The sequence below is a fragment of the Lissotriton helveticus genome, chromosome 2_1 (genome assembly GCF_964261635.1).
Source record: "Lissotriton helveticus chromosome 2_1, aLisHel1.1, whole genome shotgun sequence".
NCBI classification, from domain to species: Eukaryota; Metazoa; Chordata; class Amphibia; order Caudata; family Salamandridae; genus Lissotriton; species Lissotriton helveticus.
Window position 1 is genome coordinate 997,054,909 of NC_136059.1, and position 14,398 is coordinate 997,069,306.

The 14,398-nt window shown below is 44.6% G+C and overlaps 1 protein-coding gene and 1 long non-coding RNA gene across 2 annotated transcripts in view; one reads left to right on the forward strand and one right to left on the reverse strand.

Annotated features, from left to right (window-relative positions):
- C2_1H9orf85 (chromosome 2_1 C9orf85 homolog) overlaps nt 1-14,398 on the forward strand; it is a 415,101-nt gene that overhangs the window by 391,287 nt on the left and 9,416 nt on the right. The window contains exon 3 of the mRNA XM_078675761.1: nt 109-222. Coding sequence (XP_078531887.1) covers nt 109-222 — 114 coding nt within the window. The remainder of the gene's footprint in view (nt 1-108; nt 223-14,398) is intronic.
- Nucleotides 11,996-14,398, reverse strand: part of LOC144818392 (uncharacterized) — a 264,107-nt gene continuing 261,704 nt past the window's right edge. Inside the window, exon 5 of the long non-coding RNA XR_013607096.1 lies at nt 11,996-12,312. This is a non-coding gene — a long non-coding RNA (uncharacterized LOC144818392). The remainder of the gene's footprint in view (nt 12,313-14,398) is intronic.

Below are 14,398 nucleotides of genomic sequence, written 5' to 3' on the forward strand. Positions count from 1 at the left end.
CTGTTCCAATTTTAAAATGCATGTACAGTTATAACCAAAGAAACTGCAAGCTCAAAGTGAATGACGATAATTTATATGATAAACCTTCGTTGTTTTTCTATTTTCCAGTGTTAAATGTCTTCAGAAGACTGTAAAGGACGCATACCATATCATCTGTAAACCATGTGCCTGTAAATTAGAACTCTGTGCCAAATGTGGTAAAAAAGAAGAAATTGTTGTTCGGTAAGTACAGCCAATAATGTGTGATAACAGCATTGGATTTATATACAGATCTTTCTGATGAATTGTTGATTGCCGAAGGCTCTACTTATGAAATGAAATGAAAATAGGTTTTATAAAGCGCTGCAGTTGCCCTGAGGCGTCCAGGCGCTAGGAATCAAGAGCACAGCTTCCAGTGAGATAGAACCAACAAGGGGTGGAATTAGTCAAAGAGGAAAGTTTTAAGTTGTTTCCGGAAGGTCAACAGATTGGGATTAGATCTGAGGTGCAAGGGAAGTGAATTCCATAACTTGGGTGCGTTGTGTGAAAAGGATCGGCCTCCTGCTCTGGATCTCTTAATCCTGGGAACTACTGCTAGAAAAGCATGAGAGGAGCGAAGTTCTTTTTTTGGATAATAGGGGGTGATCAAAGGATGGTTGATTGTAGGGCTAGCTTTCCAGTAGGCTTGATGGGCGATGCACATGGATTTAAACTTGATTCTCTCTCTAACGGGGAGCCAGTGCAAAGCTCTTAGTCCGGGCTCTAATCGAGTTCTGCGGGGGATTCCAAGAAGTGTGCGCGCAGCGCAGTTCTGGATCCGCTGCAGTTTGTTCAAGCAGTACTCAGGTGCCCCCAGATATAGGGCATTGCAAAAATCGATGCAGGACTGAATTAGGCCCTGGGTGACTACCTGTTTGGCCCCAAAGGGTAACAGTGGAAGAATCTTTTTCAACATCCTAATGAGGCCAAAGCAGATTGCTGAAGTTTTAGTGGCCTGAGTATTAAAGGTTAGGGACTTATCCAGCCATACCCCCAGGCTTTTTATGTTTTCTCTGGGTGAGGGGGGGTCGCCTAGACAGGCTGGCCATATCCGCTCCAGATTGGAGGGGGTCGGTGGGCCTAGGATCATGAGCTCAGTTTTATCTCCGTTGAGCTTCAAGCATGATTCCGTCGTCCAGTTCTTCACCTGCTCCAGGCAGGTTGTGAGGTTAGTCTGATGTTGATGGCAATTCTTGTGTGCAAGCGAGACCACCAGCTGGGTTGTCGTCCGCATAGGTAACGATCTTAATACCGTGCGGACGAACAATCCCAGCCAGCGGCCTCATGTAGGCATTAAAAAGCGTGGGGCTCAGGGAAGAACCCTGCGGGACCCCACAGCCCAACGGCTTGCTGGCGGGAACAGAAGCTCCCTCGAACACTCGAAAGGTCCGTTCACTTAAGAAAGACCTAAGCCAAGCCAATGCTTCAGGACAAGAAGGCAGCGCAGGAGGATCCTGTAGTTCACCGTATCGACGGCGGCGCTCAGATCAAGAAGGATCACTGCCACTGATCCTCCCTGATCTAAGTCCCGCCTTGCTTGCTCAGTGACTGCCATCAGGGCCGTCTCTGTTCCATGTTTGGGTCGAAAGCCTGTCTGAGTAATGTCGAGCAATTGGTTACTCTCAAGAAAGTTAGTCAGAGAGGTGTTAATATGTTTTTCTAGTACTTTACTTGCCCAAGAGAGCAGTGAAATCGGACGGTAATTACCGAGATCGCCAGGGTCGAGGGTGGGCTTCTTCAAGAGTGCTCGTACCCTGGCATGTTTCCAGTTGGGTGGCACGATACCCGTCGTTATGGAGGAGTTCAGTAACTCCATTAACGTGGGAAGGATGACCTGATTGGCCAGGACCAGCGTGCTCTGGAGAGCAGGGTCACATGGAGACCCAGATTTGATCTGACGCATCAGTGGCTCAAGTGTTTCTGGGTCTAACTGGGGATAATGGTCCAAGGTGTGTTGAGGTGGCTCCTCTGCTTCACCCGCTAGATACAGTCCTTGGGTAAGGGGATCAGAGTCACAATCAGGAAAGGATAAATAAATTTTGTTGACTTTATGAAAAAAGAATTCGGCCAGATTATTACATTGGGCAAGTGGGTTGTAATTAGCTGCCGGGGAAGATTGAAGCTTAATTAGACTTTTTACTGTCTGGTACATCTCTTTCGGCTTAGATTTGGCCGGCATTATTCTGTCGGTGTAGTAGGCCGATTGAGTCACTTTTATTGCTAGTTTGTAAGCTTTAATAGCTTCCATATAGGTTGCTTTATCCGTAGTTCCGTAGTTCAAGCGCCACTTTCGTTCCAGCCTCTTACATAGACGTTTTTTTCCTCTGAGCTCTTCCGAGTACCAGGGCGCTGTCTTGCGGTGTCTTTTTGGGTTAGAGGTGCGAAGGGGTAATATTGAGTCTAATGAGTTTGTGATCCAGTTATCATATTTGTTATTATCTAAAGAAGGATCGCCGGTAAGCGTGGGTCTAGTGGCTGTGAGAATGTTGGTCCAACGGTTCATACATAATTTGGACCAATTTCTCATTTTACGCGGGATTGGGGTAGGGGAAACAAATTTATGGGTGGTCCAGGTAAGGGGGATCAAGAAGTGATCAGTCCAGGGGAGGCGACTTACCGTACCTACTTTAAGATGTGCACAGTTAGTGAATACCAGGTCTAACAAATGGCCTCTAACATGTTTAGGAGATGAAACCAGTTGTTTGAGTTCAACTGCAGCTAAACTTGCCGTCATCTCTATGGCGACACTATCCAGGGTATTATCAAAATGTATGTTGAGATCTCCTAGTAGTGTAAAGTTTGCCGGGGAGGTGATCAACTCAGCCACGGCAGAGGGGAGCGCTGTCTGGAATTGTTTAAGGGCCCCAGGAGGACGGTAGATAAGAATACCGGAAAAACTGTAATTCGACGAAAATTCAATGACAAACCGCAAACTTTCACAGTCTGCGATGGTTTCCGGGGGGCAGCGGTAGGTGAATATGTCTTTATAAATGATAGCAAGCCCTCCGCCTTTCCCAAGAGCACGGTCTAGGCGGGCTATCTGATAGCCTGGTATAAGCGCTTGTACCAGGTCACGGTCAGAGTCTTGGGTCAGCCATGTTTCGGTTAGGAAAACAATGTCTGGCTTATGTTCCTCTAACAGCATTGATATTTCTAAGCTGTGTTTGGGTAGTGATCTACAGTTTAGGAGGAACATATGGTAGTCCTGATATTCATTAATATTGGGGGGGTTGATGTTAATGTTAATATTTATTTATTGAGCGCTCGTACGCCCTAGGGCTTCATGGCGCTATAGGAAGGAACTCGACACAGAAGTTAAAAGTAGGGACGGAACAGCTCAGCAATAGGCCTGGGAAAAAAGCCAGGTTTTGAGAGAGTGTCTAAAACTCAGTGTGTTACCGCTTAGTTTCAATTGAAGAGGAAGAGAGTTCCAGAAGGTGGCTGCAAGGTGATCAAAGCAGCAACCGCCTAGACGCTTCCTCTTGTAAGAAGGGACACTCAAGAGGGATTTGTGAGCGGAGCGAAGATTGCGAGAAGGATCATATCTGATGAACAGATCTCTGACAAACTTAGGGCCAGAGTCATGTAGGGACTTAAATAGAATGCACCCTGTTTTGAAAGCAATTCGCTGCTCAACAGGCAGCCAATGTAGCTGTTTCAACCCTGATCTGATAGACTGCCTTTTAGAAAGGTTCAGAATGAGTCTCGCAGCCTGGTTTTGGACCAGCTGGAGGCGTTTTAGCTCTCCAATTGGGAGCCCGAGGTAGAGGCTGTTAGAGAAATCTAGTCGCGACAGGACCAAGGCAATGATGATCTGGGTAAGGGCATCCGAAGAAAATAAACAGGCAATTTTCTTGATTTTCTTTAGTTGAAAAAAACTGGATGACACCACCGCGCCTTCCTGTTTTTTCAGGGACAGATCCTCACTAATAAGTACTCCCAGACTTTTAACTGAAGATGACTTGGAGGGTGGCGCCCCCATGCTGGATGGCCAGAAGCCTGGGTTCCAGCTAAGTACACTCTGCCCAGGCAAGACCAATTCAGTCTTGCCAGGGTTAAGTTTCAAATGATTGCAGCTCATCCAACCCTGGATGTGAGACATGGTATTTTGAAATACCTCCACTGAGTCCTTGGTGTTCAAAGGGAAGATGAGTTGCAAATCATCAGCATAATTAAAGATGGTGATTTTCGCTTTTCTTAAGGAGTGCAATAGGGGGCGTAGGTATAAATTAAAAAGTAAAGGTGATAATGATGAGCCCTGGGGTACTCCACAAGTGGTGGAAATGGTAGGGGCTGTAAAAGCGCCCAATCTTACCGCTTGAGTGCGACCAGAGATAAATGAACGAATCCTGCTCAACGCAGGGCCCCTAAGGCCAGCTTGCTCGACACGGTTGACCAAGATGGTGTAGTCAACCGTGTCGAACGCGGCCGAGAGGTCCAAGAGCACCAGAGCCTGGTGGATCCCGTTATCCGCGTTCCGCCTCAGAGTATTTTGTACCACAAGGATGACTGCCTCAGTCGAGTGACATGGGCGAAAACCAGCTTGGTTGGGTTCGAGGTATTCACTTTCTTCAATAAATTTAGACATACTGTCACAAACATAAGCCTCCAAAAGTTTAGCACAATACGGCAGCAATGATATAGGCCTATAGTTAAGCGGGTCGAGCGGGTTTGCTCCGACCTTCTTAATGAGGGGAATGAGTAGCGCCTTTTTGAGGTTGTTGGGGACTTTTCCCTGTGAAAGAGATCCATTCAGCATAGAGAGTATGCCCTCATGGGCTCTGTGTTACAATGGAGGCAGACACGGGAGGACTCCAGAGGGTGGAGCTGGTGGCGGCAGCTAGTAGTTACAGAGGGCCTTAGTTGGTGCAAAGACTTGGCACTATAGTGTTTCCTAGGTCCCGAAAATGATACAGGGGGGGTGGCCCCTGGCCCTGTCCTGGCGCGGACGAGCGCAGACGGGCTCGCCTTTGGCGCGCCACCGGCGCACCCGCTGCGCCCGCCCGCTGCGCGGCCGGGAGATGTGGGTCATAATATAGGACAGAACAGGGGGGAGGAGGCAGCCAACAGCTAGAGCGCTGTCCTCGGTGTACCCCTAATCGGCTGCGCGGGGAGCGGGGTTCGAGGTGGCAGGTAGGTAGGTTCACACAAAAAAGCAGCAAAACGTTTAAAAACTAGCAATCAGTTTAAAAACAACAATGTGCAAATTTAAGCTAAAATGTGTGCAATCTAAGCCCCCGGCTTCCGCCTCAGGGGAAATGTGCTAATGAATCTAAGCGCCGGGACAGAGGCGCGGTTTAAGTAATCCAGGGGGAGGAGGCAGCCAACAGCTAGAGCGCTGTCCTCGGCGTACACCCAAGATGGCGTCCACCCTTGTCTCCTACCGCGTCAGCACCTAATCGGCTGCGCGGGGAGCGGGGTTCAAGGTGGCAGGTAGGTAGGTTCACACAAAAAAGCAGCAAAACGTTTAAAAACTAGCAATCAGTTTAAAAACAACAATGTGCAAATTTAAGCTAAAATGTGTGCAATCTAAGCCCCCGGCTTCCGCCTCAGGGGAAATGTGCTAATGAATCTAAGCGCCGGGACAGAGGCGCGGTTTAAGTAATCCAGGGGGAGGAGGCAGCCAACAGCTAGAGCGCTGTCCTCGGCGTACACCCAAGATGGCGTCCACCCCTGTCTCCTACCGCGTCAGCACCTAATCGGCTGCGCGGGGAGCGGGGTTCGAGGTGGCAGGTAGGTAGGTTCACACAAAAAAGCAGCAAAACGTTTAAAAACTAGCAATCAGTTTAAAAACAACAATGTGCAAATTTAACCCCTTCAGCGCTAATGACAAAGCCAGCTCGTCATGGGCGTTACCTGCGCTACGCGGATGACGAGCTGGCTTTGTCATAAACAGGCCATTTTTTAAATTCCAGCGCACAGCGGGAAAACGCAGTAGCGCGGTAGGGGTTAAGCTAAAATGTGTGTAATCTAAGCCCCCGGCTTCCGCCTCAGGGGAAATGTGCTAATGAATCTAAGCGCCGGGACAGAGGCGCGGTTTAAGTAATCCAGGGGGAGGAGGCAGCCAACAGCTAGAGCGCTGTCATCGGTGTACCCCCAAGATGGCATCTACCCCTGTCTCCTACCGCGTCAGCACCTAATCGGCTACGCGGGGAGCGGGGTTCGAGGTGGCAGGTAGGTAGGTTCACACAAAAAAGCAGCAAAACGTTTAAAAACTAGCAATCAGTTTAAAAACAACAATGTGCAAATTTAAGCTAAAATGTGTGCAATATAAGCCCCCGGCTTCCGCCTCAGGGGAAATGTGCTAATGAATCTGAATCTTATGAAAGCAAACCTGCTTTTGAGAAATCGGTTTTTGAAAAAGTTCTGTAGTGATCATTGCGTGTGGCTGTAGAGTGAAACCCAGCACAGATTTACAGCATATTTTACTGCAAACATGGGAACATCAGTATATAACTGACTGAACTTTCAGAGTCATTGTTTAATGTTTGTTATCAGTAGCACGGGAATGCAGTACAAAGGCAAGCCCTGATGGCAGTGTGACATGGACTGTGTTCTTTTGCATGATATCCACTGTAGATTCAGACGTTTGAAATTTCAGTAACTTTAATACCATTTCATCATCATTATCGGTAGTTGTTTTTCTAGACCTGATATTAAAAGGTTCAATAATATGAAATTTTAGCACTCATTTTTCAACAATCAGAGGTTATCTGGTCAAAGATGTGCCCAAGGGGCTGGTAGCCACAAGACAGAATATAAATCTGCAGCTGTCGAGCCATTGAAATACACCAATCTGATAGACACAATCTACTAGAGCGTCGAATGATCTTCAAACCATGAGGCCTGGAATCTACTTTAAATCCTAACCTTACCAAGGAGAAAATGTTTGTCGATATGCTAAGGGTACGTTATGCCAAAACGGTTTGCCGAGAACTTGTCCATGGTTGTATTATTTCATTCAGATTTTAACCAGATGAGCACATTCCTACTTTAGGTGCCCTTTCCTGCTTCTGATCCCTTCTATACAATTAGACCACACTACTAGCTGTGTTCCAAAGGATCTTTGCAAGACACAATGCAGCCTGACAGACTAATGAAAAATGAATGAGTACAAGAAACACACCCATCGCCCTTTGCTGAAATAATCAATATTTCATAACTCACTGAAGAATGATTGCATCATAGAAGGATTTAGAAGTTACATACCCTGTTAGCCAGCTGTGCTGTGTTACTAAGAGCCATCCTTTGAAGAGTAGCAGTGCAGATTGGTAATGTGCTGCACACAGGATAACAAATAAATTGTTTTTTTCTGAGTTGCTGTGAATTTGGACATGTATTCCATGCTTGTCCCAGGAAGCCACCAGACCTACCTAATGGATCGCGCTTGTTCTTGGAAAAAAGTATTGAGCACAGATGAGCTTCTTCATGTGGATTACTCCAGCACTGTTGACTAAGACAGCACAAGTGTGCCCTTTTTTTATTTCCTTATTAAGAAGTTTCCTAATCTTCACATGCCCCATTTTAGTTACTTGAGAGCACTTGTCAGAGGTGCAGAGATATGAGAAACACCATAACATGGCAGAGAGAGAGAGTCCTGATGAACTGGTGATTAACCGGGTCTGAACTTTTTCAGCCACAATGAAAGTCCGAAAATGCAGTTTTTCAAAAGTTTCTTGAATGTCATATAATTGAGTTGGATATGAGGCTGAGGCTGTGGGTATTCCAGAATGTAAGTCCTGAACAGGCTTGAACCGGGCGTTCAAGCTTTTTTCCGAGACTGACGGGAGCAGTCTCAAGAAAATTTTTTAAACAAGTGACACTGACACAACCAGAAAGGAGGTATAGGTATGCCCTCCACAACATGTGAAACGGAACACCAGTGAATTGGTGCAGGGTGGAGTCACAGACCCAAGCCCTGAAGCAGTTGCCGTAAGTTTCCTATTAGGCAACGAAACATGTCGGCGTTTTAATTCGAGCAAACACGCAGCCTAGAATAAAGTAAAGACGGCCAGCGTGCACTAGCTCACTTTTTATTTCACAGGATTAGAGTGGCACTACTCGTGTCACCCTTCTCCGCACTGTTGGGTCCAGGCCTGCAGTGTACCAATTGTGGTGCACAGGCAGGTTATGTCGCCCTAGCACCTTCACCATCCTTTTCACTGTTTACTTTCTTTCATCTCACACTTTTTGGTTCGAGTGGTGGACGCTGATGATGAGAACCTAGGCGGCAGGCGAGTACCTTCCTGCAGAGCCTCCATGGTGTTACTCCCGTGAGGCGACACCACTCTTCCCCTCACTTTTTTCTTTTCTCCTAATTCTTCTCTCTGCTCACTCTAGTCTGTCGGCAGGGGAGGGAGAGTAAGATAGGGGAAAGTCGTGAATAGCGCTCTCTTTCTTTTTTAATGAGATCTCTCATTTTTTTAATGAAAGCTCTGAAAGCGGTGAGCTTGGTCTAGAAACAGTTAGCCAGAATTGTTGGCCAGTACTCCACCCTAATGCAAGCATAGGTTGGCGTTGACCAGGCAGAATTCCTTCACCTTATGGAACAGGTCTTGTATTGTTGATAGCAGATTGAGTGGGGGACGACCTGTTCCTTGATCCCCTAAGCTCCTTGGTGTAATTGGTAACAATATCTGGTAACCAAAAACTAAACAAAAGCAATAATTTACAAAAGTAACTTTTCCTTAGTATCTTTGCCTAATGCCTTGATACATTACAAGCAGGTTGTTTCCTTTCACAAATTACGTATATTGGAGCACAAATCTTGCGGATAAGCAGCGTCCTCACGGGAAAAATGTTATGCCAATAAACCCCAACCTACTGTAAAAAAATACAAAAAAGAAATTCTACTGCTTTTGTTACATTGTTTGTTTTACAGATTAGGATAGGAAAAAGAGGCCAAGCGAATCACCTGTTTGAAATCAAATAGTGGACTTGGTCTGTTAATCCTTTTTTGAGATTACCGGCATCCACCTGCCAAACAACAAAACAGATTTTTAGTAATGCACTCTCTTAATTCAGCAGGCAATAGTATATAAGCGTGGTCTAATGTAGAGGTTTATTTTTTTATTTTTATAAAATCGTATTTTAATTTCATTTTTGTTGGAAATATTTTACACACGGTATGACTTATACAAACGAAGTTCTTAAATGAAATGATCACTTTCACGATGGGCCACACCTTTTAAAAAGGATAGGTGCCTCTCCATCCAACCAATAAAAGAACATCCATCAAAGGTACAGTCAAAAACATAGGTCATTATTGATCGAACTACAGTGTGTAGCTCATTCCACAACTATGATTATTTCTCCATTCAGCTGAAGATCTGTATTCACATTTTAGAGACTCATACCACCCCCATCTGACTAGACCTAATGCTAATGGCATGCAAGCCCCCGGACATGTAATCGAACAGTGGTTTCCATTGTTAAAGAGGTTCTGTAAAAGAAAACAGACACTCGGGATAGCGAATAGACGTTTAACCCATATTTAATGCAAAACAGCATGCAAGCATCAAGTAAAGTCACAATGCCTAATCAATGGTCACGAGTTTCGCCCCCTGGTCAGCTGGACCAATGCAATGATAACATTGATATATTTTGGTTCTAAATGTATACACTTTTTCTCAATATAATTATAAAGAAGCAAGGACATATGACAAACAGAAACCTGCAGATAGGCACAATAAAGGGTCTGGGCTCTTTGCCTGGGAAGAAGACAAGAAGGCCAAGAGAAGCTGATACAAATGCTTTGCGAGCAAAAGTCTGACTACTGATTTCTGCAATCCTCGGTTCAAGGTGCCAACTTGAAAACAAGGCTATGCTTACTAGAATGGCGAAGTTATAAGGTGCAGTTTAGAACACAGGATAACAAGATGTTAGTTTGTTTAAAATTCGTGTAAGTGTACAATAATTCTAAGGGTTCAGATAGCTTCCAACATATACAAAAACAATCACAACCGATTAATCTAATATATCTGTACATGGTTAAGGCACATAAGGGGATTCGCTGTCTCATAGCTTATAAGCAATGATTAAGATGTATATGGATTCGTATTCTCATCATGTTCTCCCTTAATAATGCTAACCAGACGCTCCGTTGCTAGTATGTTTCATAACCTCCTGTGCTATTGCATCAAATGGGGCAGATACCTTTTTGTTTTTGACTGGAATCCAAACAACAACTTGCTTACCCGCAGGCACTGCCAGATCCATAAGTTGTTTGTTCTTAACACTTGATCCCAGTTTTACATGCACAAACTTAGCATTAGTACCCCAGGCGCATTGGAAAGAAGATCACTCCCAATCTATAGAAGTGCATATTTCACTCTTGACCAAAATGTCAGTTCTTTAGGGCATTCTCACCAAACGTGCAGGTATATACTGTACTGAAAGCATACTTTGCAACATCTGGGGCTCACTGCCGAGTACACACATGCAATCTGGAGGAAGCGTAACACCAGTCCTAATGGATATTGTAGTGGACTTTCCTAGTCCATATCCTCACTGAGCTCCAAGGAAAATCCTTCTTAAGCACTTGCCATTCTCGTGAAGTAATATATGTTTTACCCACTCTTATGTGTATGTCAAATAGGGAGCTGTACTGGACTCAAAAATAATCAATTACAATTTAAGCACAACATCCCTCGATGTAACTAAAATGAAAAATTTCCCAAGTAACATTTTGTGCAAGTAGACTCATCTTTCACCGAGGGCTGCAGGGCCCAATGTCTGAGCTGTGCATAATGAAAGCTCTCCAATTCCCTAATCTGAAAACCTTGCTTGTATTGGAGGAACGGTTTGATTTCATTTTCACCGAACAGATCTTAAATGATTCCAGCGGCGTAACGAAACTTGAGAGGGCCCCCCTACAAAGTACATGGAGGTGACCCCCCCCCACCGTCCGGACCCAGTTCCTGTGCACAGTGCCAAAGCGTGGCCCCTGGAGCTCAGGCCCCCCTGCAACGCAGGGGCTGTGAGGGGTATTGTTGCGCCACTGAATGAGTCTACAGCTAATTCCATGTAATTTGTCAAAGTGACCCAGCTGTGGGTTGCTGAGAAGTCTGTATTAAAATGTATCGGGCTGTTTGGGGGCCAGAAGGAGGTAAGTTAGGGCCAGATGTACGACCCACCAATTTTCGACTTGAAAATTGCGTTGCATTTGCGACTCGCAAAAAGGGATATATAACAGTGTCTCAGACACTGTTAGCGATTCCTAATGGGGTCGCAAATTGCATGCTTCATGAATATTAATGAGGCTGTCGCAATTTGCGACCCCATTAGGAATGGCTACCACTCCCATGGATGGGGTCTGCTGGGGTCAGCAGACCACCATGTCTGGAACTGCTTTTAAATAAAGCAGCCTTTTTTTGTTTTTTGTTAATGCAGCGCCTATTCCTTAAAGGTAAACTGGATGCATTTAAAAAAGAAAAATGAAACTTTTCAGTTTCATTTTTGTAAGGCCAGGCAGTGGTCCCTGGGACCACTGCCTGCTCTTAAACATATTTTTTAATTCCCTGGGGACCCCTTCCCGTTTTCGATTTACCTCCTAATTGAAGTAGGTGGTAAACTGCAAGTGTTTTGCAACCGCAAATGCGGTAGCACAATACTTTAACATGGCATGGTGACTCGCTCTTTGGAAGTGATGACCCTTCCTAAGAGTCAGTGACTCGTAAAATAGCATTTATACATGCCATTACCCTTTTTTGCGGTTGCAAACTGGAGGATCTCCTGTTTGCGGCACAAAAAGGGTCGTACATCTGGCCCTTATTGTTTAGTCACTAGTTTGCACTAAATAGACAATGTGTTCAGTGGGGTACTAAGAGAAGAATTTAATGGCTGCAGTTCCCTCCGCCCCAGAGAACTCTTTAACATTGTTAAAAAACAAACTTCCTCTGGCCCTACTAAATTAGCGGATGAAAACAGGACTCTGGATGGATGCAGGGTGGCCGTAAAACAAATTTAAGGTCCATGAAGGAAAAAGAGACATAATTCAATACCTGCTAAAAGTGGTCTTCGACAAATACAAGACCAGATATCAAACTCGGGTACACCAATTTACGAAGGCACCTTGAGTGTTTGATGACATCCAGTTGTGACTGACAAGTAGACCCCATCAGGCTGCTTGATAAGTTTTCTTTCAGCTTATGCAGAGTGCATTTTTATTAATAAGGAAACGGTGGCTCCAATCTAGGTCCCCAGACACTGAAAGCTGTCTTTATCGAAAACTGTCCTGAAGAAGTTGAATCATCAATCAAATATCACCGAAACGCTGCGTAGACTTGTTGTTTTCTGTAATAAATATGTAATAATGTATTATGATTTTTAATGATTTTAATGATTAACCTGTTTTTAACTGTATGTATAATAAATAACACACATGTATTTTTGATATATCAACCTTTGGGCTTATGTGTATTACTCAAGTGTTGGCTGACACAATTAATTTTTAGATAATTTTCTTTGTACTAGTGCAATAATCTTTTTGTTTAATCGTGCTCACATAACTGATGTAGATGTTTTTGGGACATTTTGGACATAACTGTCATACTAAATTAGCAGCCTCTGTGGATAGATGGAAAGAAATTGGCAGCTTCTTTACGAATAAAATCAACAACATCGAACTATCCTTCTCTTCCCCCCTCTCTCTCTCCCCAACCTCCCCTTAACCAATGCACCCTCCCTAACATTCCTAATTCACTTTCGTCCTCCCCTCCCCCACATCTCGACCCCTCTCAATCCCTCCCTGCTCTCCCCCATCTCGATTCATCCCGGATGGGTCACCTTTCTAAAAACAAGGCTTCATGGAGCTAATTTAGTCTAGTTTCAAAAACCACTATCATCAACATCATTTCTAAACTCAAACCATCCTCACACTCCAAAGATCCTCTTCCCGCCCATTTAGTTCAAGAACTCACATTTATCATAGCCCCAATTTGGACCGATATCATCAACTCCTCACTTTCCACTGGCTGTGTTCCTGCCTCCCTTCAGCTAGGGCAAATCTTCCCCATTCTTAAAAACCCCTCTGCTGACCCTAATGACCTTAACAATCTGCGCCCTATCTCTAACCTTCCCTTCCTCCCTAAAGCCCTTGAAAAATGTGTCCTTTCCCAATTAGATAACCATATCATCTCCTTCAATCTCCTCGACATTTTCCAATCTGGCTTTAGAAAGGGATGCAGTACCGAAACTGCTATGCTCAATATTACAGATGACATTCATCGCTCTCTAGACAAAGGTGAATCCTCACTACTAATCCTCCTTGATCTCTCGGCTGCATTCAATACTGTCCACCATCCCACCCTTCTTAATACCCTCAAAGATCGCTTTGATTTTGAAAGCACTGTACTTAAATGGTTCTCATCGTTCCTCCAAAATAGATCTCAACAAATTAAGCTTGGCCATTGCCTCTCCAAACCTCAGCCTGTCTCACTCGGTGTCCCCTAAGAGTCTATCCTCTCCCAAACCCTATTCAATCTTTTCATGGAACCACTCACCCTCATTCTCAAACAAGCCAAAATCAGTTACCACCTCTATGCCGACGATACTCAACTATACAAGATCAAATCCTACAATGACATCCTTCATCTCAATGATACTCTGATGAAAGTCCAAACCTGGTTCCATCTTAATCATCTCAAACTTAATCCTAAAAAAACAGAAATCTCCTTTTCACTCCCAAAAATAATCCCCTTCCCATTAAACTCTAGATCAACGATATCAAAGCACTTAATTGCACCCTCTCCACCTCTAATTCTGTCAAATCCCTAGGCATCAGCATCAATCAGAATCTTAATCTCATCCCCCCATTAAAAATGCAGCCAAAAGTGCTCTTTTTACCCTTCACCACCTCAAAAAAATTAAACCTTTTATTCCAGCTGATGATTTCAAAATCGTTGTCCAATCTCTTGTCCTTTCCAGGATCGACTATGGCAACGCCACTCTTGCTGGCACCCCTAAAGTCCACCTAGCACCAATTAAATCTGATCTCAACCTAGCTGCCAGACTTATCTCTGATTGTAAAAGATTTGACCACATCTCTCCTGTCCTCAAAAACCTAAACTGGCTTCCAGTTGAAGGACGATCCACCTACAAGATTGCTTGTATCACGCACAAAGCTCTTCACCAAAACACCCCCTCTAACCTTTCGAGCAAACTACAAAAAGCAGGGTGCTCCAGGTCCCCGAGGAGCACTAACTCCCTTGTCCTGATCCCTCCTCCTAGACTAAAATGTAAAAAGACCCAATCTCGTGCATTCTCTGGTACTGCTCCGACGATTTGGAATTCTCTCCCCAAAGACCTTCGCTGCTACCCCTCTTACCCTCTCTTCAAAAAAAGTCTCAAAGTACTTCTCCTCAACAAATATTGGGGTTCC